Source organism: Podarcis liolepis, assembly GCF_965112155.1.
Source record: "Podarcis liolepis genome assembly, chromosome: 16".
Classification (NCBI taxonomy): domain Eukaryota; kingdom Metazoa; phylum Chordata; class Lepidosauria; order Squamata; family Lacertidae; genus Podarcis; species Podarcis liolepis.
In genome coordinates, this window is record NC_139567.1 from 677,384 (window position 1) to 704,528 (window position 27,145).

The window sequence follows — 27,145 nt, forward strand, 5'->3', positions numbered from 1 at the left end:
GGCCAACCAGACACATCACAGCATGAAGGCAACTGCCTTCTTCTGCTTCTCAGCAAAGCCACTAGTTTAGGTGTCTCTTGAAGAGGATTAGACAAACTCACATGAGAAAGGGGCATCAATGGCTCATTTCATCAGATTTTGACTTCCTGGAGCTATATGCTGCTGGGGGTTGGGGCTGGGGCCAGTAGAGGGAAAGGACAGGGCTGGAAGTGGCTGGAGAGCACTGTTGATTTCTGTCAACTTCTTCCCCCATCCCCTACCTGCCCACCGCCACTTGCACAAAATTAGAGTGAGGGTCTCACGTGGCCCTCAGGCCACAGAGTAATGCAGGGATGGGCAAAGAGCAATTACCTTCACCCTGTACTTGGCGGGGGAAGAAGCTATTGGCAATTTTGACCCTAGCAAATGCCTATCAGGGTCATATTCCCACATGCAAGACCTTCCAGGGCCCACATGGTGACAAAAGTCAGAGGTTTCTACACACATTTCCCTCTCCTGGCATCACACTTCAAGGAAGCATTTGAGCAGTCAAAGGCCTTTGAGGAAGGGATGAGCAGGCCAGAGAGAAGCCTGACTGGCCATGTTTGGCTCCCAGGCCTGAGGTTGCTCCCCTCTGGTGTTTTAATGATACACATATGTTATGTACTGAATTGAATAGGATCCAAAATGCAGCAGTCTGATTGGTCCGCAGGAGCCACCCAATCCAGCTCCAGGTGGAAGTGAATCCGCAACCTGATTGGCCTGCAGGAGAATCCCGGAATTAGCCAATCACGTGGGGCCCATTGTGTAAATAATGTATATAAAGCAGACATTCTGGGGGAACTTCCATTCCTCCTCACCACTATGAGCTGAATAAAGAGCATGAAATCCACTCTCGACTCCGAGTTATTTCACCATATTTGCAAACACAACTTTGCCCCCACTTGGTGCTCACATTTAATACAGCTTAGATGTATGCCTAACCATAACACAGCATGGAAATGAAGCCACTGTTGCCTAGATTTAGGAATCTAAAAAGGCTTCCTTTCATATTCATTTCTCAGTTCTTAAGATAATAATCCATGTTCCAAAACAGCAACCAGTTTTCGAAAGTCAAGTTTGGCCAGCTGAAGGGGAAGTAGCCAGCCCTCATGGACAGGGAAACAGGAAACAAGCATGTAATAGGAGCACATATTCCTGTTTCAGAAGCAGCACAGCGATTTTACAGGGTGAGTGGATATGGGTAATTTAGTCAAGTTGCTGTCAAGTCATCCCTGTGTCGAGAGCCACCAGTGGCCAACCATTCTGGCAAGTGGGGCATAAGCCATGCCCACAGAGCTCTACCAAAAAACACTTCCTGCCCCTTCTCCTTGCAGGGTGGCAGAGTTGACAGGAGACCTCTATCGCCCTCACAGAGCTGCAGTTCTCAGCATTCCCTGTGAAGAGGGATTGGTTCCTAAACCACTGTGGACATTGTTGCTCTTTGAGGGGTATAAGGGTCCCCTAACAACCCTCAGCACCTTCAACAAACTTCAGACACCAGGATTCCTTGGGGAAGCCATGACTGCTTAAACAGCTATGATACTGCTTTAAATGTATAGTGCAATTGGGACCCAAGACGGGGGGGGGGCATTGATTTTCTTTGCCTTTCAATGGGAAGCCACCTAATTTGCACGTCTTGAACCAATATGCAAACCTCATACTACTCTGAATTACTCCAACCAACCAGTGAGTACAAAATGTATCATATTAGGGGAAAGTGTGCAAAAAACCAAAACAAAAACCAGCCCACCCTATTTTAGTGCAAACAACATGCAAAAATGAAATTTATTATGGGAAATTACTTTCAAAGATGTGTGTGTGAGTCAAAATTGAACACAACAACATGTTTAATAGGAAAAATTCACACAAAAATGCTGATGGATTTTCAAGAGTGTTTTTTTTAAAAAAAGACACAAAAATTGCTTCAGAAATGTGGAGGCCTGATTCTAAGACAAGAAAAATGAGACACCGAAACTGACCGACTTGTCCTTTGCTACACAGCCCATGTGTATCTCCCCAATGCTCTTAGGAGATGCCTCTAGGCCTTCAAACGCAACCAATGGCAGAGAGTAACTGCTGTATGGCACACAAGCTGCCTTTCCGTCCCTATTGATCAGTGGGGAGCCACTGGCCCGTCTCCAAGGAAGCTGGACAAAAAACACCACAGGCTTAGATCCCTGCAGCTGCAGCTTGGCAACAGGTCTAATGTAAGCTATGCAGGAGGAGAGTCAAAAGGCAGCAGGCAGGGGGCATTTGATCTTCCAACCGCAGGTGTTGGGAGTGATACAAGATGCACCACACACCTTTCCCCAGTGCCAGAGCCATCAACACACCGAGCAAGGCATCCTCAACCCAAGGTTCCATATGAGGTGGCAAACACCTGCCACCATGGAGAGAAGGAAACATCCCTCTAAGCTGGCCCCTAAAGTAAGGGGCTTCCTAGGCTCGGCTAGAGAAGTTTCGAGTTCCATATACATGTCACCACTAAAGCAAAAGAGTATCTTCCCCCTCCATCAGGGAGTTAAATTCACACAATACACTGCTTCCAGGTGATCACACCAAAAATGTGGGTAGTTCTTTTACAGGTTGTTGTTGTTTTAAGAACAACTCTTACAAAAGAAATGGGAAACCAGTGGCCTTCCAGAGATGGTTAGACTCCAACTCCCATCAACTCGAGCCAGCATGGTCAATGGTCAGGGCATATTGGGAGTTGTAGTCCAACAACATTTGGAGGACCCCAGGTTCCCTATCTTTGCTAACTGGGAACAAATGTTTGCTTTTCTCATGTCATGAATTACAGGGCAAAGCTTGTTCAAATTCTGTAAACAACAAATTAGATGTATATGCCGCCTTTCATCCAAAGATCACAGTTTACAGTATAAATCAATATATGTACCATGGAAGGGAGGGTATATTAACAGCAGCCCATTTTTTCATGGCATATAGAACACATGTAGATGGGTAAAATGCCCTGGGGAGAATTATCACATGCCAGGGTATCTCAGATTGGTTTGGCATTGGTCTGGCAAGTGGTAAGGACAATTTTTACTACGTGTTGGGCACAGCTGGGGGAGGCAGGTTGGGGAAGGCTACTCTAATGTCTAACCCCTCTTTCTTCTTACTGGACTCCTGTTCCTGTTTTCTGCTAGGTGAGTGAGAATGACAATTAAACCAACTCAAGTTCTTCAGAACCTGCAAATTCACCCCACCTATCAGAATTACTCTGAATAAATTATAAATCCATGCAATTTGTAAAATTGCTCAGCCTTGCTGGTTTGCAGGTGCCCAATTGCAGTTGCTTTTGCAATTCTCCTGAAGTAACTTTAACTAGAATAAATGGCTGGGGAAGCGTAACAAAGTGCTGTGGGTGCCCCCTCCCTCCCTGTGGTAGCACAGGACTTTTCAGGCTATAAAATAGTGACAGCTTATAGGGCCTTTTTCCTATTTGTGTCCCGGGTGTTCTATATGTTTTGCATTTACTGGGGTGAGTTGTTAAGGAAAAAGTGAAGGAGGAACCTGTTTGTTATTACTTCTTACTTTACTATTTAAAGACTTTCTACACTGCCTTTTTACATTGGCACTTCCAGATAATCAGTGTTTTCAGATGGGATTCAGTCATATACCAGCAAAAATTGGTTCAACAATTATGACTGGGAGGTCTTGTACAACAAACCGACTTCCTCAAAGGCCACATTTTTTGCAATAAGGTAAGTGACAGCAAAGTAAAGTGTGAAATAACATTTGCTTTGATGCAATGTTGTTTAACTTCCCCATAAGCAATTTGGAATGAATGCTCATTTAATAGCTAACATTGTCTGATCTACCTGCAAACTAATCAGGATGAATAAAAGAATAATTGGGGGGGGGGGGGAGAGAAAGATAAGACGTACTCCCTGTACCATAAGTGTAGACCCCTCTTCTTCCCCTTCCCCCAAATTAATGCACTCCACCTGTTCAATTATGTTTTAGGATTTTGGCCAAGATGCCTACATAATTCAGCTGAAAGGAAAGGAAAGAAATCCCTACATTCCAACCAGATTAAAGCCTGAATAAAAGGAAACCAACATGACCCCTTCTTTCCACTGAACACCAAAAAGATACCCAAAGCACTGGGCAAACCTACCGTGATCTTGCTGGCCCGATTTAGTGCCTCCACCCAGTCCTGCAGGTCCTTTTGGTCATTGGCTTGCAAAACATAGCGCTGAGACAACGCATTAATAACTGTGGACACAGAGATCAGTGTCAGTGTTTGGCACAGCACATTTCTCCCCCACCCCAAATTCTGGAAATTGTAGTTAAGGCTATTGGTAAATTTAGCTCTATGAAGAGTAAACAACGGTTCCCAGGATTCTTTGGGAGATGCCATGTGCTTCAATCGTATAGACTGGATTTGCCCTCACAGAATCCAATCTGATCTAGTTGCTGGTCTTAGCACTTAGATTTAAATGGGTGTCTACATTAGGGAATCGAAAACCAAATGTCACTCTAAAGTTCTTGGCTTTGGTTTTTATGGCTGGGTTTCGAACCTAGCAGTTCGAAAGCCCGTCAAAGTGCAAGTAGATAAATAGGTACTGCTCCGGTGGGAAGGTAAACAGTGTTTCCTCTGGTTCACCAGAAGTGGCTTAGTTATGCTGGCCACATGACCCAGAAGCTGTACACCAGCTCCCTCGGCCAGTAAAGCAAGATGAGCGCCGCAACCCCAGAGTCGTCCGCGACTGGACCTAATGGTCAGGGGTCCCTTTACCTCCCTTATAAAGGTAAATTCTGCAAGTGGGACCTGAAATAAAAATGCCACACTGTATGCTCCCCTTCTAACAGAAGATCTCTTGTTCAGGGTTCTGGCCAGCCAGCCAGACCCACTCTCCTCCAAGGTAGTATAAATGGTTAGGGCAGGAGTGGGGAATCTGTACCCCTTGAAGTAATGTTGTGGACTACAATCTCAGCAGACCCACTCAGCCAGCATGGCCAATGGCCAGAGATTATGGGTCCGTACAATTGGCAGCTGAGGCCTTGTTGGTGGTGCCACCTCTGGGGGCTGCCTGGTTTGCACTGACCTACGATGGGGCCTTTTCAATGGTGGGCCCCTGTTTGTCTGCCTTCCTTAATACTGACATTCAGGAAGCATCTACAAACATTCTTGCTTAGGCAGGCATTTGATGGCTGTTCCTGGCAAAACCAAAGTCACTGGCTAAGAGAATGCTTTTAACTGTTTTTAGAGTGGTTTTAATCGTGTTTAGTACTGATGTGCTTTTCTGTTAGGGTCCCAAACAGACCAATGCACCCTCCTCCTGACTCCTCGTTTTCTGTTTTATTTTTCCAAATGACACTCAATATTCTGTGGTTTTGGAGAATACTCCATTCTCATTGGGTTGTTTGGGAATTTTAGAAGGGGTGGGATTATACTGTATTGTTTAATTAGTGTTTTTATGGAGCAGTCAAGTAATTTCGTTGTCCCCGAAGGGGGCAATGACAATAAAGATATTATTATTATTATTATTATTATTATTATTATTATTATTATTACTATTATGTTTGTTTGTTTTGGTACTTCTGCCAGCTTCAGGATTCTCTGAGGCAGACCAGTACCATCCTCTGTATTCTGGGTGGTCTCATTTTGGCTCCATTTCCTTTGGGACCAGAGTTTGCTATTAGGGGGAGTGAGATTGATATTTCATTGAATATATTTTTATTGTTCACAACTCTGATAACTGCATTAAAAAAAGCAAAATAAAAAATACATTGTGCTGGGGAATGTAGATGGGAAGTTGAAATGCAAGACATTTTTTTTTAGAGCAAATGTTACTCACTGCTTGTACACAACCACCTTTTGGATGGGGGTTCGGTTATAAAGACCACCATGCATTTTGCAGATGGGCAGAAGGAGTGCAGCGTATGGTTCACAGAATTCAGCTCTCTAAACATCTCAGTTTTAAAGTCAGATATTAGCTCCTTAAACATCTTCTGGCTTCTATGGTTGCAAGGGTTTGCATGGACAAAATCCTCTCAAAACCAGAGGGATAGCCAAGTCAGTTTCCCGAGGGTTGAAAGTGTAGCTGAGAAAGGAGGGAATCAAATTCACAGAATAAGCTTGTGGTGGGGTGGGAGGAATCTGAATCCACTTGAAAGGTGCATTAAGGCACTCCTTGAAATATAAACTATGGTCTGAAGCATCCTTCACTAACCTGGTGCCTTCCAGATGTTATGGACTACAACTCCCACCAGCCTCAGCCAGCACATGTCAGCTGGGACTGATGGGGGTTGTGTTACAACACATCTGGAGGGCAGCAGGTTGACAAAGGATGAGCTCTGTTCTCCTGCCTCCCCCCTTACATGTCATGCACAACAACAACAACAACAACAACAACAACAACAACAATTTATTTATACCCCGCCCATCTGGCTGTGTTTCCCCAGCCACTCTGGGAGGCTCCCAACAGAATATTAAAAATAGAATCAAACATTAAAAACTTCCCCAAACAGGGCTGCCTTCAGATGTCTTCTAAAAGTCAGTTGTTTATTTCCTTGACATCTGATGGGAGGGCGTTCCACAGGGCGGGCGCTGCTACCGAGAAGCCTCTCTGCCTGGTTCCCCGTAAGCTCACTTCTTACAGCGAGGGAACCACCGGAAGGCCCATAGAGCTGGACCTCAGCGTCCAGGCAGAATGATGGGGATGGAGACGCTTCTTTGGGTATACTGGGCTTAAATCATTGAGTTATGTTTTGGAGGTAAACTTAACCATGATTGCTGGTTCAAATGTAATGGCAAATTATGCTTTGATGAAAACAGGAAGTGACAAAAGTCTGAATGCAGCCCAACATTCAGCCCACGCCATCTAACTGGCATAGTGTTAGCTTTCCTCTGCAACCATGAAATGAAATTAGAGCCCTTTTGGGGAGACTTGAACTAAATAGCCATATTACAGAATCACTGGTGTCCATCTTCTCTTTGATGGACAACTTATGCATCAGCGTCCCCTAATTGATGGCTGAAAGTGACATTGAGTGATGACTTGTGTACATAAACATAAGTCATACAGGTTAAAAAGCCACAGGTAACATTAAGTGTTGCAAGTGCAGCTGCTTGTTTTCAAGTGTACTGTGCTTTGAAGACTTACATGCATGTGTGAACCAGCCCTTTCCCTTCCCCACTTCCCTGGAATGCCTTCTACTTACCAAAGCAGAGGGGTGTTTTTGGCTTTTGTTTGGGGGGAGCCACACTGACCTGCAAGGAAAAAGGGAGGTGAGACGGCTGATGACGCAGCCCTGAGTAATTTTGTCCTAGCTATTGGGTAAGTTGCAAAGGTTTTTCCCAGGGTGCCTTTAGCATAGCAGGCAAACACTCAGCACCCTAAACCTTTCTCAGGCAGGATTGAGCAGGTGAAGCCTTTCCTACCATGCAGCATTTAAAGGAGGGGAAATCTTTTGCAAGGCCAAGGGCCACATTCCCTTGCAGACAAATCTTTGGTGGCTGCATGCTGATGGTGGGCATGGCCAGAGCACAGCTGTGACTCTTTCCTTTGCATAGCAGGCTACATTCCAGCCACATCAAAAACAGAGGTTCCTCTGCACCCCCATCCAGGCAAGAGGCAGCCTTTGTCACAGGTCCAGGGTACTTAACCAGGGGCATCTTGCCCATAGAGGCAAGTGGCATGGGGCGCCAGGGTGCCAAGTTCTGGAGGGTGCCAGGGAAGAGGCGGAGGATGGGCGCGGCGCCTCCCAGCATCCGCTTGCCACCCTCGCCCGCCTTGCTGAAGCAGCAGCACACCCGGAGCCTTCGCCTCTTCCCCGCCGGAGGAGCCACCCTGCAGCCGCTGCCTGCCTCCTCCAGCCCTACAAAGCTGCTGGCAGCGCCGTAAAAAGGTTGGCAACTCTGGGAAACGGGGGTGGGGAGTGGGGGTGGCTGCCGGAGGGATCTTTGCAGCATGACACCGGATATACTTAAGATGGCCCTGTACTTAAGTGAGCCTTCATTGACAGCAACACACGGCTCTGCAGCCAAAGGACCAGAACAGGAATGAATGGGGAAGACTGCGCCCCTCCTGATGTAGGGCAACAACTGCCATAATCCCTGAGCACCGGCCATGCTGGCGGGGGCTGTGGAGAGTTAGGCTCCAACAACAGTTGGAGGGTCACAATTGCCCCCGCCCGTGGACCAGAAACTTGGCTGTTAATAAGTGGGTAAAGCTAACATTTTAGAAATGGCACACTTTGCAATTGGCCCCCTGACCCCTGGGTTTCTCTCTGCCCCAGCAGCAGCATCATAGTTCTGCCTTCTTCCTCCACATTAGGCAAAGGCTTCCTCTTTCCCCTGAGAAATTATACTTTCCTCAACTGAGGATTTGTGAATCACTGGGTTATGCTGGGCAATGAGAAAAAAGGTTTATCCCCAGTGGAAGTGGTGGCATTTTGTGTCCAGCTATGGATACATTGCTATTGCAGCTGAATGCCTACTCAGCAGCACTGGGGCATGCAAGCCAATATAAAGAATGCAGGAATAGTGCCATCCTTGACCAGGGATCTGAAAACAGCCCATCCAACCAAACTCAGATTTTGCCTATGCTGTCACAAGCTCAAATGGTTATAAGAGTAAGTGCACCCATAGTTATAAGCACAGAACTGGTGGGCTTAAAGCAATAGCAACAAAACCTTGAGGGCTAGAAGAGTGGAGAAGAGCAACAGGCTCTGCCAGGTTCCCGCCAATCGTATCTCCAATGTTCTTACCTTCGAGATGTAGGTCAGCTGCAAAGATCCCACTGCTTTGGCCCCCACAGCCAAGTTCTGAAATGGGTTAAAAAGTCAATCAGTCAAGTGGCAATGAACAACCAAACCCTCAGATTGCTTATTTAGAATTAGTGATGACCAATGCCAAGGATGCTAAAATTGAGCGACTGGAGCAGCCTTCTTCAAGCAGCCTAGCGTCCTCTAAACCCCTAACCCCTGGCCATGCTGGCTGGGGCTGATGAGAGATGGAGACAACTGGAAGGCACCATGATGGAGAAGGCAGCTGTGGAGGATCTGGCCCACTGCCTGCCTGCCCTGGAGCATGGCTGCCCAAATCTCTTTTCTGATGAGAGCAGCTTTTGCATCTCATTTGGAAACCAAGGACCCAGAGTCTGGGGGAACAATGAGGAGGCACATAATGCCAGATGCTTGAAGTCCAGTGTAAAGTTTCCACAGTCTGTGTTGATTTGGGGAGCCATGTCATCAGCTGGTGTTGGTCCACTGTGCTTCATTAAGTCCAGGGTCAACGCAGCCATCTACCAGGAGATTTTGGAGCGCAGACAAGCTTTATGGGGATGCTGACTTCATTTTCCAGCAGGACTTTGGCACGTGCCCACACTGCCAAAAGTACCAAAACCTGGTTCAATGCCCATGGGATTACTGTGCTTGATTGGCCAGCAAACTCACCTGACCTGAACCCCATAGAGAATCTATGGGGCATTGCCAAGAGAAAATGAGAGACATGAGACCGAGCAATGCAGAAGAGCTGAAAGCTGCTATTGAAGCTTCCTGGTCTTCCGTAATACCTCAGCAGTGCCACAGGCTGATCGCATCCATGCCACGCCGCATCGAGGCAGTAATTGATGGAAAAGGGGCCCAAACCAAGTACTGAGTACATATGCATGCTTCTACTTCTCAGAGGTCCAATATTGCTCTATTTGCAATCCTTGTTTTGATGATTTCATTTAACATTCTAATTTTCTGAGATTGTTAATTTGGGGTTTTCATCAGCTGTAAGCCATGATCATCACAATTACCAGTATAACAAATAAAGACTTGACATATCTCGCTTTGCATGTCATGAGTCTATCTCATATATTAGTTTCACCTTTTAAGTTGAATTACTGAAATAAATGAACTTTTACATGATATTCTAATTTTCCGAGTTTCACCTGTATTTGTGCACCTGCTTCTTCCTGCCTAAGTGCAGAACCTTACATTTGTCCCCATTGAAATTATTTTTATTAGCCTGGGCCCAGTTCTCCAATCTGTTTTTTTTTTTTTTTGATTTAAAAAGTTTTTATTATAATCCAACGTCTAAAAAAAACATATACATTATTAATAATAGAACAAAGCACAAAAAAACAAAGATAATAAAATAATTCAAGAATCAATATACAATATTTCCGTTCTTTGACTTCCCACCACCACGACGAGACCTCTATCTCAACGATATTTACAGCAGTGTCTTTTACTAATCGTCGTGTTCTACCTCGCGGTTTTTAAATTATACCTACTGTGACTTTGGTGTTTCCTAATGTCATCTCCATGTATGAAAAAAATTTGTTCCAGTCATTAATAAATTTAGTATTTTTCTGATGCCTAATCTTCTGCGCCATTATTGCTAAGTCAATATATTCAATTAGTTTGGTTTGCCAGTCCGTAATTGTTGGAATGCTGGGTTTTTTCCATTTCTGCGCTAGCAGTACCCTAGCGGCTACTGTTGCATACTGGAATAGGGTTTGGTCGTCCTTATTGATCTCACTACCCGCCATTCCTAAAAGGAATGCTTCGGGTTTTTTTGGGAAGGTATACTTTAGCATCTTTTTTAGTTCATCATAGACGGAGCCCCAGAACTTCTTTACTACATCGCAAGACCACCACATATGGAAGAAGTCTCCCTCTTTCTTTTTGCACTTCCAACAGGTCTTATCTCCGGTTTTATACATTTTAGCTAATTTTGTTGGGGTGATGTACCAACGGTACATCATCTTTTCCATGTTCTCTCGGAGGCCGACACATGCTGAGAATTTCATATCCTTGGTCCATAGTTTTTTTCCATTTTTCATATTCTAGGGGATGTCCTATGTCTATGGCCCACTTGATCATGACTTCTTTGACTTCCTCATCCATAGTATCCCAGTCTAATAGTTGGTTATACATTTTAGTTAGGAGCTTAGACTTCCCTTCTATTATTTCTAACTGGAATTTGGATTTGTTTTTACTCATTCCAGCTTTTTTGTGTTCATTCCATAAAGAATTAATTTGGTGGAATTGTATCCACCCCATTAGTTTATCTTTTAACTCTTCGTAGGGTCTAATTTCCCATCCTTTCTCAGATCTTTTCAAAAGTTCAGCATAGGTCCATCTTCTACCTTCCATATTCACTTTTTTGATTACTAGAATATCTATGGGTGACAGCCATAATGGGGTATCTTTTTCTACCAAGTTCTCACATCTCTTCCACACTTCCAATAGCGCTCCTCTTATAATGTGATTAGAAAAACCTTTGTGCACTCTTCCCTTATCTTGCCATAGGTAAGCATGCCATCCAAACCTAGCATTAAAACCCTCCAAGTCCAGCAAGTCGGTATTGTCCAGTACTATCCATTCCTTCACCCAACATAAACACGAGGCCTCATAATATAGTTGTAAGTTCGGGAGCGCAAATCCACCTCTATCTCTTTTATCAGTGAGCAACTTGTACTTGATTCTGGCCCTTTTACCCTGCCAAATAAATCTGGAAAGGGTCCTCTGCCAGTTCTTAAACATTGTTGTACCCCTGATTACCGGGATGTTTTGGAATAGGAATATCATTTTGGGGAGGATGTTCATCTTGATGGCAGCCATTCTCCCCTCCCATGAGAGGTGTAATCTACTCCAACTGTCTAGATCTCTTTTGCATTCTCTCCACGTTCTGTTGTAATTGTCCTCCACCAAATTTATATTTTTCGTTGAGAGCCAAATACCCAGATACTTAACCTTTTTTGATATCTTTATCCCAGATTCTAATTCAATTTTGTTTTTTGATTGTTCGTCTAAGTTCTTTACCAGCATTTTTGTTTTTATTTTATTCAATTTGAACCCAGATAATCTCCCAAATTCCTCCATTACAGCGGTTCCGGCCGCGGACGGCGAGGAAGCGCGGAAAGCCACGCTAAGGGTTTTCCGAATATCCCGGAGATAAGGGGGTGTCGCAAGGGCACTGCGCCCCCCCAAAAAAGCGAAAGCCCAGGGGGGGAACCCCTGGGGGAAGGTTTCCCAGCGGCGCGGAGCGGCGTTCTACATCCGTGGGTCCTCCCCCCTTCGGTAGAGAGGAGAGACAGGCGCACAATAGGGAATTACCGTCTCCGAGCTACGATGCCTCAAGCTTCCACCGAAAAATGCGACGAGCCACCACAGGTTTAAAAACGGATTCCCCATCGTTACTGGACTCAAAATAACAGTGAAGAGAAGGAGTATAGATGGGTGAGTCCGGGCAGTAACTGTTTTTATATATGGTCCCCACCCGACGGAGAGCGAAAAGGGCGCAGGCTCAGAGAACCGCAGTTAGTAAGAAAGCAGAATAACTCATAACGACCGAACTGTGTATGCTCAGAAGGAGGAGGGTTACTTTTTCTCTTTACTGACTAAACTAAATGAACGAACCGAACTTTCATTTATAGGAAGTTTAAAGACTGTCTGCCTAAGTGACGTATATTTTCGTCAGGAATTTGGCGTGGACTCACGAATGGACTTATATTTGGACGCTTATTTGGACGCTTATTTCGGAATATTGCTTAAGTTTTGTTTTCTTCTGTGACTCTTTACTGGCGATCTAGTGGGCACACACAGCAGTAAGCGTCAATGGAATAAACCTAAGAGAACAGGAGAAGCACAAAGGGGGAAGAGACAAACCTAATATCGTCACCCCCTGAAGAGACTTACTGCTGAAAGTCGGAAATGATTATTGACTAAGGACTGCACCTGCTTTCCTTTTTTATTTACTTAAGATATATGGGACTTTTTTGGGCCGATGTAAGAGTGTTTTGTTAATGATGCAAAGGAAGTTAAAGACGGACAATTATTTGTAATAGACGTAACAACCCCCCCCCCACTCCCTAGTGACTTAGATTGATTGTTACCTATGGTTTTCTGTATACCTGTGTATACCCCCTCACTTATTTAATCTCTACCCTTCCCCCCTCCCCCCCCACCTAGCTAACTCAGTAGTAGTTCAGCTCTCTGCACAGCTATTGTTATATCTCTTTACCAGCCTCCCTGACTGACCTCTCTTTTACCTATCTTGTAAAGTTTACATAAATAACCCATTTGCTCCCCCCCCACCCCTTTGCCTCCCCATGCTCACCTCTTGGATAACCCCCCCGATATTTTGGTATTCTGGAGACATGGGGCTTTGTTAAGCTCTGGGTACTCCGTGTGGGAATATGTTGGGATTTCGACGGTACTCTTCTGTGTAACTAAACAGACTATTTGGGACAGCTGCACAGAGGGGAATAAGGAGATTGTGAGCCCTTAAAGGGAGAGAACTAGCATTGAAAAGTTTAACGAATAATCAGGAGTAAAAATGCAGGGGAAGAATGGGAAAAGGGGAGGGGGAACACCAGGGGAAAGGAAAATCTCTAGACAGGAAGAAATTAAAGACTTGGATTTTCTGTGGCTAAAAATTAAGGAGGAACTTAAGCAGAACGAAAATAGTATAGAAAATAAATTAGAGGAAATGCAAGAGAGGATAGACAAAAGAATAGAGGGAGCTATAGGAGAGCTTGGAAAGAAAGTTCAAGAGTTAACAGTTAAAGCAAAGACATTTGAGGAATCTAACAAAAAAATTCAAAAAGACCTGAGAGAACAGAAAAGGGAGACAGAGAAAATGAAGGAGGAGATGCGAGAGCTGAACAAATCACAGGAGCAGATATGGGACAATATAGCGATGACTGAAATGCGACAAAAACAAATGCACTTAAAATTTAGAGGCATAGAGGAAGAAACGAAAGAGAATATTAAAGAAAAAATAATTACCGAATTAGCAAACTGGTTAGAGACCAAAGAAGAGGAGGTTGCGTACACAATAGAAAACGCCTTTAGGATTAAAATGAGAACACACCAGAACAAAACTAGGAAATCCATAGGGGATTGCCTAGTAATGTTTAACTCAATAGGAATGAGGAACCTGATACTTAAAACAAGCTACCATAAAAAACTAATAATAGGCGGTAGACCAATAATTGTCCTGAAAGAGATTCCGGTCAGGCTACTACGTAAGAGGGAAGGGTATAGACACATAATAGGTGTCCTGAGAAGGAACAACATTCAATATAGATGGGAATTCCCTGAGGGAATTGCTTTCTTTTTCAAGGATAAGAGATTTAAACTGACCAGCTCACTAGAGGTAGAGAAGTTCCTGAGAAGATACGAGAAGGAGCTTACCAAAAAGGAGAGTGGAATATTAGATAGAAAGGATGTGAGGGAGGGGGGAGGTGAGGAAGGGGGGAGGGTGAGGTTACAGAGAGGGGAGGGGGAGGGAGAAGGAGAGGAGGTCGAGGGGGAAAGTGTAGCGGAAGGGGAAGAAACAGGGGAAGAAACAGAGGAAGAGGAAGAAACAAAGAACTAATAATCGGATATCTTGCTACGTCTTTCCTAAATAATGTCTTTAACTTTTTTAACATGGAATGTCAACGGTCTAAATGAGAAATCAAAAAGAAATAAAATAGTGAAAGTTTTGAAAAATAAAAAATGTGATGTGGTGTGCTGCCAAGAGACCCATGTGGCCAAAAAACACAAACATATACTGACCAATAAAAAGCTGGGAAAGGAGTTTATTAACTCAGAGGTGAATAAAAAGAGAGGGTTGGTCATCTATGCTAAAGAGAAACTGGAACCCAAAGTAATATGTAAAGATGAGGAGGGAGGATCCTAGGGATCCAAATTACCCACCAAGGGGAAAGATTTAATGTAGTATCGATATATGCCCCTAATACAAACAAAACCGAGTGGAACAAATATTAAAAACTGGAACAAATATTATTAGAATTAGAAAATTACAAACTAATTTTACTAGGGGACCTGAATGGAGTCCCGGAACCCAATATTGACAGAAGCGAAAAAAGAAGGAAAGGGAAGCAGGGGAAACTCCCAAAAACCTTTGATGATCTCCAAGAAAATTTAGATCTAATAGACATTTGGAGATACAAAAACCCTACAGAGAAACAGTTTACCCATTTCTCTGGAGTACACCAGAGCTGGGGTAGAATAGACCAGACCTGGGTTTCCAGGGAGCTTTCGCTGAGAGCGGGGAGGTGTATAATAGAGCCCAGTTCTCCAATCTGTTAATGTCATTTTGAATTCTGATTCTGTCTTTTGAAGCATTAGCTACCCCTCCCAGTTTGGTGTCATCTGTACATTTGCTGAGCATCAGGCCAAGGGAAAATACCTGGCCAAGCATCACACATTATGTTTCATGGCTGAACAGAGCCCATGAGGACAATCCCATCAACTGTTCATAGACAACTGTTCTTGTCTAAATCTTCTGCCCACATGTGTTATAGCACACTGAGCCCTTGTTCTACTGTTCCTTTTAAAATACTAAATGGATAGATACTGAATAAAATCTGTGGTAGTTACTTCAAATGGATGAGTGCAAAGGAAGGGGTGCAGATCCCATACCAGCTTCTAAACTGACTTTGTTCAGTTCTCAGCTTGCAAAGTCCAGTTGTCTAGGGGGGTTTCCCAGACAAGACTTTTTGTTGTGGCTTCATTGCAAAGATTCTCAGACAGTTCAAGGCATGATATGAGTCACAGCAAACCACTGGGTCAGATTTCCTCTTTGAGCTCATGAAGCTGAGCTGCACAAGAGCTGGTGTGTGTGAGTGTCTATTTTGATGTCTGGTGGCAGCATCCAGACTAGAGATCCTGTTTGCAGGGTTCTGTCTGGTGCTCTGGAGTGTGAGACAGGAGCTGGGTCTGAGTTACCATAGAAGGTGAGTGCTGTGGCCTTAGGAGAACGGAAAGGAGCAGAGGTGGAAAACATCAACTATGCTGACTGACAGCTCGAACTGAGCCTTTGGATTGGCCAGCCCTGCTATAAATATGAGAAGCCTGGCTTTCTGCCCCCCCCATCAACCGAGAAACATCTCCCTGCTGCCCAAGCAACTGCTCTAGCATAGGACCCTCTTTGCAGCTATAGCAATGGACAGCAGGGCAGCATCACTCCAGTAAGAGCCAAGCAGCCTGAGGCTACCAGGTGCCAGGATCACATCTCATGAGCAGCTCAGTAATATTAATTTACCCACCCCTCATCGTGTGATCCCAGGGCAGGTTGTAGGACAATAAAAAACATAAAACAATTTCCATAACATTAAAATACAACCAAGTTCAGCAGAACCAAGAGTAGGTGAGGATAGAAGACCACCCATAGGTCATCACGGTAGCAGCAGTCAAACATCCCATGGAGATTACTACCCCACAAAATCCTGGGCAAAAGAGGTAGGTCTTTATCTGGCACCCACTGTACATGTGAATCAAGAATGTGCAGAACAGCTTTTTCCAACCTGGTGCTCTCCAGACATGTTGGACTACTATTGTCCCACCGTCCCTGACCATTCATGGAAATTAATGGGAGAAAACATCTAACAGTTCACCTCCACTGGTGGTGCTCATCCTGCTGTACTGCAAGGGCCACAGCAACCTGACTTAAATATAGTTCAGAGATCTATACAGTCACAAGTTTGTGGGGAAGGATTATATCTTGGGCCCTTTCCAAGGCTGCTTAGAACTTAGTGGAAGAGGTTACTGAACCACCCAAATTGGTTCCTTTGTCAAGGCAATGACTTTGGCTGGCCACTTCAGTACGCTATTTACCATATCCAAAGAGGTTGCCCTGTTGCCATAGATACAAATGGATGGGCCTTTTCCCACCTCACCTGACAGGATGCCACAACATTATATGGATGGGAAACAACAAGCCAGGCACTGTGTCTGGGAGAGTTGGATGCAAGAGTTTGGCCCTATATCCCAGTTCCCACTGTCCTTCATTCCAAGGAAATGGTGCCTTGGGTAAGCACACGGCACCCTTGACTGCGCACAGGTGGCTCCCTCATCTGTCCCCCAAGAGGAGGAAATTCTGGGAGTGGGAATAAAGGTCACTCCTCTTTCCCAGCCTTCCATGTGTTCCAGCTATTAGTGCTGGCCTTACTGCTGGATTTAGACAGGATAGTGCTAAAGCCTTGGAAAGGGCCCAAGATATAATCCTTCCCCACAAACTTGTGACTGTATAGATCTCTGAACTACACACAGGTCATTGCAGCTGGCACCCTTCAAACAAGATCTAGGATTGTAGGAAGATCTAATGGGAGCTTCTCTTCAGGAGCAAACAACAGCTTTTGCATGCTGCACACATTCCAGACCCAATGGTCAGTATTTAAATCCTTAAACATGCACATCAACTGCTTTCATACAATTAACATTGAGTCCAGTTTGGGCTGAGTCTCAGTGATAAAGAAGTAGCACCTCAACATCCATCTCATTGTTTTACCAAATGGGGCACTGAGACTTTGGAATGTGCTTCTTCTTTTTATCACATGATTTCTATATAAATCTAACAGGACTGAGGGAGGGGGGACTCTACAAAGGACCTGAAGAATGTCACAGAAAGGCTGCTGCTTTCAGGTGGGCCACTGGTGTCTACTTCTGAGGACAGACATTACCTGGGGATTGTCCATGTACCACAGAAGGCTATTGGCCTGGGTATCCAGGATGAAATATCTTCGCAGGAACTTCCCACAGGACTCATTGTCCTCAATGTCCAGGAACCCACAGATTCGGTTCTGACGATCCACATAAGGCATTCCGGGCTCTTTCTAGCATCACCCTGTGAAGCACAGATACACAGAGATGTGAACCAGGCCTTTTGCAAGCATAGGTGCCCTGTACAATGTCCCACCACCCTTCCTTATTCTTGCTACAGAGATCTCTACATCTCATGACTCAGTCAAGTGACAAAACCCACCCATGCTGGTCAGTGCTGCTGCCATGCAGTCTGTGTGTACCAAGAATGACATCATTATTTGACAGAGCACTGTGTGAACTTTCCTGGGCTCCAAGACTGGTCAGAAGAGGCCCCACTTAAGTGTCCACTATTCAAATAATATCATTCCAGAAGCCACAAAGGACAGGGCCTTTTTAGTGGTGACCTGTGGAATTTCCTTAAGTGGGATGTGCTGTTTCTAAAATGACCTTAAAGCAGAGGTTTTCAACCTTTTTGAGTCCCCGGCTCCCTTGACCAACTACATTCTTTCTGCAGCTTCCCAATGGGGCTCAGGAGCCCAGTTATGTCCCCCCCCCCCCTTGCCTGCAGAGCCGGCAGCCCCTCACCCCTTTTCAATAATAATAAGAATAATAATTTATTATTTATACTCCGCCCATCTGGATGAGTTTCCCCAGCCCCTCTGGGCGGCTTCAAATCAAGTGTTAAAAACAATACAGCATTAAATATTAAAAACTTCCCTAAACAGGGCTGCCTTCAGATGTCTTTTAAAGAGAAAATAGCTGCTTATTTCCTTCACATCTGAAGGGAGGGCGTTCCACAGGGCGGGCGCCACTACCGAGAAGGCCCTCTGTCTGGTTCCCTGTAACCTCACCTCTCGCAATGAGGGAACCGCCAGAAGGCCCTCGGTGCTGGACCTCAGTGTCTGGGCTGAACGATGCGGGTAGAGACGCTCCTTCAGGTATACAGGACCGAGGCCATTTAGGGTTTTAAAGGTCAGCACCAACACTTTAAGCAAGGTTAAGCTTAAAATTCTACAAGGAAGGCTCAAGCAGTATGTGGACCGAGAACTCCCAGAAGTGCAAGCTGGATTTAGAAGAGGCAGAGAACCAGAGACCAAATTGCAAGCATGCACTGGATTATGGAGAAAACTAGAGAGTTCCAGAAAGACATCTACTTCTGCTGCATTGACTATGCAAAAGCCTTTGACTGTGTCGACCACAGCAAACTATGGCAAGTTCTTAAAGAAATGGGAGTGCCTGATCACCTCATCTGTCTTCTGAGAAATCTCTATGTGGGGACAAGAAGCTACAGTTAGAACTGGATATGGAACAACTGATTGGTTCAAAATTGGGAAAGGAGTACGACAAGGCTGTATATTGTTTCCCTGCTTATTTAACTTATATGCAGAATTCATCATGCGAAAGGCTGGGCTGGATGAATACCTAGCCGGAATTAAGATTGCTGGAAGAAATATCAACAACCTCAGATATGAAGATGACACAACCTTGATGGCAGAAAGTGAGGAATAATTAAAGAACCTTTTAATGAGGGTGAAAGAGGAGAGCGCAAAATATGGTCTGAAGCTCAACATCAAAAAAACGAAGATCATGGCCACTGGTCCCATCACCTCCTGGCAAATAGAAGGGGAAGAAATGGAGGCAGTGAGAGATTTTACTTTCTTGGGCTCCATGATCACTGCAGATGGTGACAGCAGCCACGAAATTAAAGGACGCCTGCTTCTTAGGAGAAAAGCAATGACAAACGTAGACAGCATCTTAAAAAGCAGAGACATCACCTTGCCAACAAAGGTCCGTATAGTTAAAGCTATGGTTTTCCCAGTGGTGATGTATGGAAGTGAAAGCTGGACCATAAAGAAGGCTGATAGCCGAAGAATTGATGCTTTTGAACTATGGTGCTGGAGGAGACTCTTGAGAGTCCCATGCACTGCAAGAAGATCAAACCTCTCCATTGTTAAGGAAATCAGCCCTGAGTGCTCACTGGAAAGACAGATTGTGAACCTGAGGCTCCAATACTTTGGCAAGAAAAATGAATCCCAAGATGGCGCCGGCAAGGGCAGCCCTGCTCTAAGCTCCATGCTAGTAGTGCAGTTTTTTATCAGTTTTTAACAGTTTTATTAAAAAATTTTTTACCGGTTTTAATTGCTGCCTAAGGCATTTAAACCTTAGCATTTTACCTATAAGTGACTCAGCAATTTGTCTCCCTTGCTGGAAGGACACTGAATCACCAGCTACACAAGGAACTAGAAGGCAAGCGTTGGTTAAAATTACTCCCGAGCACTGGATCACCTCTGCTGTAGCTGTAGCCTGGAGACAGGGTCTGAGCGGAGTTTCAATACTTGGGGAAGGGAAAGAGCCAAGCCGAAGTTTTGAAGCCAGGCCAGGGGAGGACCAGAGGAGACCATAGGAGTCCTCAGGTGCCTGGACGGGCAGCTGAACCCGACGGGCTTGAGGACCCAGCCTCCCTCTCGAGCCGTCTTCTCCAGCTGCACTTCGTCATCCTAACAGCGAGGCTGCGAGGCTTCGGGTTGCTGAAATTACACTCTGAGAGGCGAAGAAGAAATCTTCGGCAGAGAGGGGTGAAGAGAGAGGAGACGGAAGTTTAAATTAAACAAAACAAAAGCCTAGAAGTTCACAAAGCGGTGAGACCCTTCTGTTTTAAGTAAAGCCTGCCTGCACTTTTCCCGGAGACCGAATAGGGGAGGGATGGGGGACTGGATAAAGATTCAAATTGAGAGCCCTTCCCTTGAACAATTAATCGTGAAGAGGGCTGAGCTGGAGATGATCTACTAGAGCCCTCAACAGGAGTAAATCTCTATCGGAATTTTACTCTTATTATAGCTCTTCAACGAACTGTGGAGAAATCCCTGGAGTTAAATACTCAGCTGTATAGCTAAATCATTGACTGTGGTAGGAAGTCCCCTTCTTCTCTCCTGTATTATTTACATTATTTAGCTCATATCTACTGTGGCTATGGGCAAGAGGAAACGCCTCAGAGAAGCAGAGGAATTACTGCTTCTCCCTAGCCCCAAGCTACAAGCTAAAGAAAGAAGAGACCAGTCAAATTTTCAAGCAGCAGTTACTACATACAATAGATTTCTTCCACTAAGTGACTTGGATGTAGCTAATAACATTCCCAAGTCCCAAAATACCATCCTACACACTTGTAATCTAATGAGCACTCCCATCAAGGGTGGGCCCGGTGTGGATGGGAAAAAGAACTGGGATAAAGAGAACCAGCTGGGAAATGAGTCCTCCCATTTACAACTAGTCATTAGGACACTGGACTGCATATTTAAAAAGATAGACTTTCTGACGTGCTCAATTTCCAAGCTAACTGAAAAAGTGATGGATATGGATGCCAAAATTGCTCTCAAAAATAACTACCAGAGGGGACCTCCAGTGATAGCCCCACCAAAATCTGGGGCAAAGGGGATAAGAAAATACAAACTAAACAATCTCATGTGTAAGCAAAATCTAACATTGCAACCAAAGAAGGTGTGTCTAACGATAAGGTCTGAGATATGGGACTGGTCAAGCTTGGAAGGAGCTAAAATTGCCCTAAGTAAAATCCTGAGAATAAGCATAGTTCATATTGATCTTCATGCTTTACTTCCGCTAACTCAATCAAATGGCCCTTACAAAGTTATTTTAGCCTTCCGTTCGCTGAGATTACCCTTATTAATAATAAGACAAAAATGGAAATTTATAAAAACAAAAATCATACCCACAAGGGTTTTTGCGGACAGCATAGTAAAACCACTACTTGTGGAAAAAGAAAAAGAGATATTAGATTCAGAAACAAGCTCTACAAAATCCCCAGACAAAGAGATGTTGCTTTCCCCACAGAGAACGGAGGAGATCGCCTGCAGTCCACAACCAGGAACAAACTTGGGTAGTTCCAGAATATCCATTGATGAAAGCGCCCTTATGAATTCATTTGACGAATTACAGTCACAAGAAAAAGAAAAAATAATAAATAAATTAGATAAATTAAGAGAGAAGATGTTTCAGGCCAAAAGTAAAATAGGAAACAAAGAAATTCAAACCAACAGGGCCATTGAAGGCTCAGTGGACCTTCTCAAATTTAGCCCACAGCCCCAAAATAGGTCTATAAAATCCAAGGCAACGATACAGACAATCGTCCCGCCACCCTTATTAGTTAATCTGGAACCAGCTCTTCCTGCACCAGCCGGAATGGTTATACCTACTAAAGAACAGCAAAATGTAAACAAAATTTTGACACATTCCTCAATGCCTGACTTGGAGTCATCATTACCGGACGGAGAATCTCTAGCTGATGATTTAGAAGTTCAATCTGTTATCGATACGGACTGGACAGAAGACCCCTTGGGCCATGTAAATAAGATGATATACCCACAGAAGGAAAATCTAATAATAGTTAAAACTTGTACCGACTTAATCTCTGCTCCCCTAGGTGATAAGCTCTCTGATAAAACAAGGGATTTCAGAGAGGTTTTGATGTTACATCATTACTGGCATGCCCGTCTACTAAAGGAGGCCGGCCTAGTGGAGGATTAGTTATAGCAATTTCCTTGAAAATGCAGGCAAAACTCATGCTTGTAAATGCTTCCATCTTTGCAATTACAGCCCTGATTACGGGGGGAAATTTTGAACTTGTTATAACAAATGTCTATCTTCCTCCTGGAGGCAACATTGCAGACTTATACAATAAATGGGGAATTTTGGAGGAACATCTCACTCTTTGTCACTCCAAATATCCCAATATACCCAATGTTATAGCAGGGGATTTCAATGCTCGCATTGCAACAAACTGGGAGTCTTTAATCAAAGCCAAATGGTGGATAACCCCAGAATTCATTAATGACCTCACCCTCCATACTCAAAGACTTTCCAAAGACAAAAGGGTAAATGAAGCAGGAACCCTTCTTTACCAATTGGTACTACGTCTAAACTTAGTGATTCTAAACGGGAACTGCCCGCCAGATGTACCGGGTGATTTAACACACATAAGCTCCTCTGCAAACAGTGTCCTGGATTATATGTTAGTATCTCATGACATATTCCCCAAATTTTCCCATTTTAAAGTTGAAAATATTCAACTGAGCGACCACCTACCCTTGGTTGCCACAATGACTATAGACTGGACCCCAGATGGAGACAGGCACCCAACACATCTGATTACGAACTCAGTATTGCAAATCAAAAGTGTAAAATGGTCCGAACTACAGGCCCAAAAATACTCAGCGTATTTCCAACAAGGGCTAAAACAAGCATATTCAGGCTTAATCAAGGATTATTACGATTATGACCAAACTCTAAGACTATTCTGTGCATTGTGGTTCAATAGTGCTTGTAAATAGGCTAGACAACTTCTTGGTAACATCTACAAAGAGTATAAAGCCTCCGGGGCAGCGGTCTTGCCAAAAGAATATTTCCAAGCAAAATCGGCCTACAAGCAAATTCAAAAGGGACCTAGACAGGAATGGCAAGTGAATCAATGGCGGGCAATCACAGAAGCCTCATCATCACGGAACTCCAGACAATTTTGGCTCCTGGTAAATAAAAGAACTAAAAGATACCCTTTAACTATTATTCCTGCCCCGGTTTGGGAATCTTACTTAAAAAATTACTTTGCCACAACTGACTGTATTGCTAACACAAGAGATGAATTTCAAGAACAGCTTCCCCTCTGGCCCCCCACCGATCCGGAAGACATCCATGACTTGATCGTTAAACTCAAAACAGGGAAAGCGCCTGGGCCAGACCTGATCCCGGCAGAAGCTATAAAATACCATGCGGACTGGTGGGCCAAAGTCCTGGCGACCATCTTCGATGCCGTTAACAACTCTGGAATGATCCCGGAAGTATGGAAGGACGCGATCATCGTTCCAATCCACAAAAAGGGCTCACCAGATGACCCAGGGAATTACAGAAATATCAGTCTGCTCTCAATAGTGGGGAAACTGTATGCCCGCTTCCTGTTGAACAGACTTATCCAATGGGCTGAAGAGAAAAAACTAATTGGGCCCGAACAAGCTGGATTCCGCCCAAAACAGTCAACAATTAATCATATTCTAATTTTACAGCATCTTGCCTGGAAATATTCCACCCCAAAGGGTGGCCAACTCTGTGTGGCATTCATTGACCTAAAGGCAGCATTCGATAGTATCCCCAGGAGCATCCTCTGGGAAAAACTCACCCGCTGGGGCATTGACAGAAGGCTTCTCTGGCTAATAATCAAACTCCATGAGAACTCAGCGGCTAGAGTGAGACTCACCCCGGAGGGTGATCTCACCAATTCAATTCCCATTAACAGAGGGTTGTATATTGTTGTATATTCAATTCCCATTAACAGAGGGTTGTACATTAACAGAGGGTTGTATATTGGCTCCATTCCTGTTCAATTTGTTCATAAGCGACATGAGGACTCCCCTAATAGAGGCTCAAGAAAGGATTCATGCACCCCGCCTAGCACTTTATCGCTGCCCCTTGTTACTATATGCGGATGACGCAGTCATCCTTTCTTTTTCTAGAGTAGGTCTCAGGAGGGCCTTAAAATTTTTTGGATCATATTGTAATGCAAATTCCCTTACAATTAATTATGGAAAATCTAAGATCCTAATTTTCTCAAAGAGCCGGAAACTCCATAATTGGAGAATTGATGGGAGAGTCATTGAACAAGTCTATAGATTCCAATACTTGGGAGTTTGGTTACAACATAACCTTAGATGGAAGGCCCATGTAGCTTATGTTACAAATAGAGCCAAAGCTATCTCCTTGGCGATCTTGCGATTCTTCTTCACCGATGGGGCCCTTCACATCCCATCGGCGTTGAAAGTGTTCAAGGCCAAGGTGATCCCGACAACTGCTTATGCCATCTCAACTTGGGGGACTTTTGTCAACCTATCTCACCTAGAGGTTATTCAAAATCAGTTTTTAAGAGGGATATTGAAACTGCCCAACTGTGTAAGTAATACAGCGTTACGCATGGAACTTAATACTGTATCCCTAGAAAACGCCCTGTGGAAGCACATACTTTGTCACTGGTTATCTCTATGGCACAATCTCCCAAACTTGTACTTGGTACAATGTATGTGGAGAGATGATTTCCAGAGCCCATGGGTTAAAAAGTTACAGCTGAAAATTACAGCAATGGGAATCTCCCCATCCAAATTACTAGAGCAGGATATAGTTCCAGCTAAAAGAACAGTAACCTGTAAACTAGAGGAGATGGACTTGCAGCAGAAAATGGTCTTGGGCAATGGTACCTGCTCTCCTCTAAACCTTGGTTTATTACCCCTCTTAAGGCTCCCAAATTATTTGAATTCCTTAACTTCTTCGGCTCATAGATATGCCTTTATAAAGGCAAGATTCAACACCTTCCCATCGAACGTGCTGAGAAATAGATTTTCCAATGTACAGATATCGCTCTTATGTGATTGTAATTGTGGGGCACCAGAATCGTTGCATCACATAATTCTTGATTGTGCTTTTCACTCATCGGCCAGGAGCAAGTTTCTTGCTCAATATCTAAAGGGAATCGCCGATGATACGAATGAAGCCAAACTGAGATATCTATTAAATGATGAAGACCCCCTAAGATCACTCACGGTTGCCAGATTCTTGATCAGCGTCCTATCCCTAAAGAAGAAAAACGGACTCCTGTGCGGCTCGGATAACCCTTTTAAACCATGATCTATGTTTTAGGATGTAATTAGGTGATATCACCATTGATGTTTTTATTAATTTATGAGCAGAGGGCGATGTTTATGCTGCAAATTTATTGTAATGTATGATGTGGTCTTTTGTTTTTGTTCTGCTTTGGTTCTTGTTTGTTTTTTGTGGGTTTCGGCGGTTTTGGGTCTGGAGGTTTAAGTACATTATGTTAGTATGGGAAACTGTCGTGTGATGGGCCAATGGCCGTAATAAATATCAATCAATCAATCAATCAATCAATCAATCAATACTTTGGCCACCTCATGAGAAGAAAAGACTCCCTGGACTTTACCCTGATGTTGGGAAAGATGGAGGGCACAAGGAGAAGGGGACGACAGAGGACGAGATGGTTGGATAGTGTTCGCGAAACTACCAGCATGAGTTTGACCAAACTGTTGGGAGACAGTGGAAGACAGAATTGCCTGGCTTGCTCTGGTCATGGGGTCCTGAAGAGTTGGACACGACTAAACGACTAAACAACAACAACCAACACTTTGAATTGTGCTCGGAAACGTACTGGGAGCCAATGCAGATCTCTCAGGACCAGTGTTATGTGGTCCCGGCGGCCACTCCCAGTCACCAGTCTAGCTGCCGCATTCTGGATTAATTGCAGTTTCTGTGTCACCTTCAAAGGTAGCCCCACGTAGAGCGCATTGCAGTAGTCCAAGCGGGAGATAACTAGAGCATGCACCACTCTGGCAAGACAGTCCGCAGGCAGGTAGGGTCTCAGCCTGCGTACCAGATGGAGCTGGTAGACAGCCACCCTGGACACAGAATTAACCTGCGCCTCCATGGACAGCTGTGAGTCCAAAATGACTCCCAGGCTGCACCCCTGGTCCTTCAGGGGCACAGTTACCCCATTCAGAACCAGGGAGTCCCCCACACCCGCCCGCCCCCTGTCCCACCAAAACAGTACTTCTGTCTTGTCAGGATTCAACCTCAATCTGTTAGCTGCCATCCATCCTCCAACCGCCTCCAGGCACTCACACAGGACCTTCACAACCTTCACTGGTTCTGATTTAAAAGAGAGGTAGAGCTGGGTATCATCTGCATACTGATGAACACCCAGCCCAAACCCCCTGATGATCTCTCCCAGTGGCTTCATATAGATATTAAAAAGCATGGGGGAGAGGATGGAACCCTGAGGCACCCCACAAGTGAGAGCCCAGGGGTCTGAACACTCATCCCCCAACACCACTTTCTGGACACGGCCCAGGAGAAAGGAGCGGAACCACTGTATAACAGTGCCCCCAGTTCCCAGCCCCTCTAGACGGTCCAGAAGGATGTTATGGTCGATGGTGTCAAAGGCTGCTGAGAGATCCAGCAGTACTAGGAAACAGCTCTCACCTTTGTCCCTAGCCCGCCGGAGATCATCGACCAGCGAGACCAGGTGAGGCCTGAATTCCGATTGGAAGGGATCCAAATGGTCTGCATCCTCCAGGTGTGCTTGGAGTTGTTCAGCAACCACCCTTCATCTACCAGGCTTTTTTAATCTTAACTCAGTTAAAAGGAGCAGCCAAGCATACTAGGACTCAATTTCTTGACTTTAAGAAAGCCGACTTCATAAAACTTAGGGAAGTGCTGGGTGAGATCCCATGGACAGTAATACTAAAAGGAAAGGGAGTTCATGATGGCTGGGAGTTTGTTAAGAGGGAGATAGTAAAAGCACAACGTCAGGCAATACCAATGAGACGGAAACATGGAAGGTGCCTAAAGCAGCCAGGGTGGCTATCTAAAGAACCTTTACCTGAGTTAAGATTAAAAAAGGATGTGTACAAAAAATGGAAAAGGGGGAAACCACCAAAGAGGAATTCAAACAAATAGAATAATAGAAAAATAAGTCATGTCAGACTAACCTGATCTCGTTTTTTGACAGAATTACAAGCCTGGTAGATGAAGGGAATGCAGTGGATGTAGCCTA

The 27,145-nt window shown here is 44.5% G+C and overlaps 1 protein-coding gene across 2 annotated transcripts in view; it reads right to left on the reverse strand.

Moving 5' to 3' along the window:
- Positions 1–27,145, reverse strand: part of PLEKHA2 (pleckstrin homology domain containing A2) — a 91,489-nt gene that overhangs the window by 40,172 nt on the left and 24,172 nt on the right. For both annotated transcript variants that reach the window (XM_083480652.1, XM_083480653.1), the window contains exons 2-5: positions 17,445–17,608; positions 8,743–8,799; positions 7,195–7,243; positions 4,145–4,242 (exon numbers count right to left, since the gene is read on the reverse strand). In XM_083480652.1, the coding sequence (XP_083336778.1) occupies positions 4,145–4,242; positions 7,195–7,243; positions 8,743–8,799; positions 17,445–17,585 (345 nt within the window). In that variant the 5' untranslated portion in view covers positions 17,586–17,608. The remainder of the gene's footprint in view (positions 1–4,144; positions 4,243–7,194; positions 7,244–8,742; positions 8,800–17,444; positions 17,609–27,145) is intronic.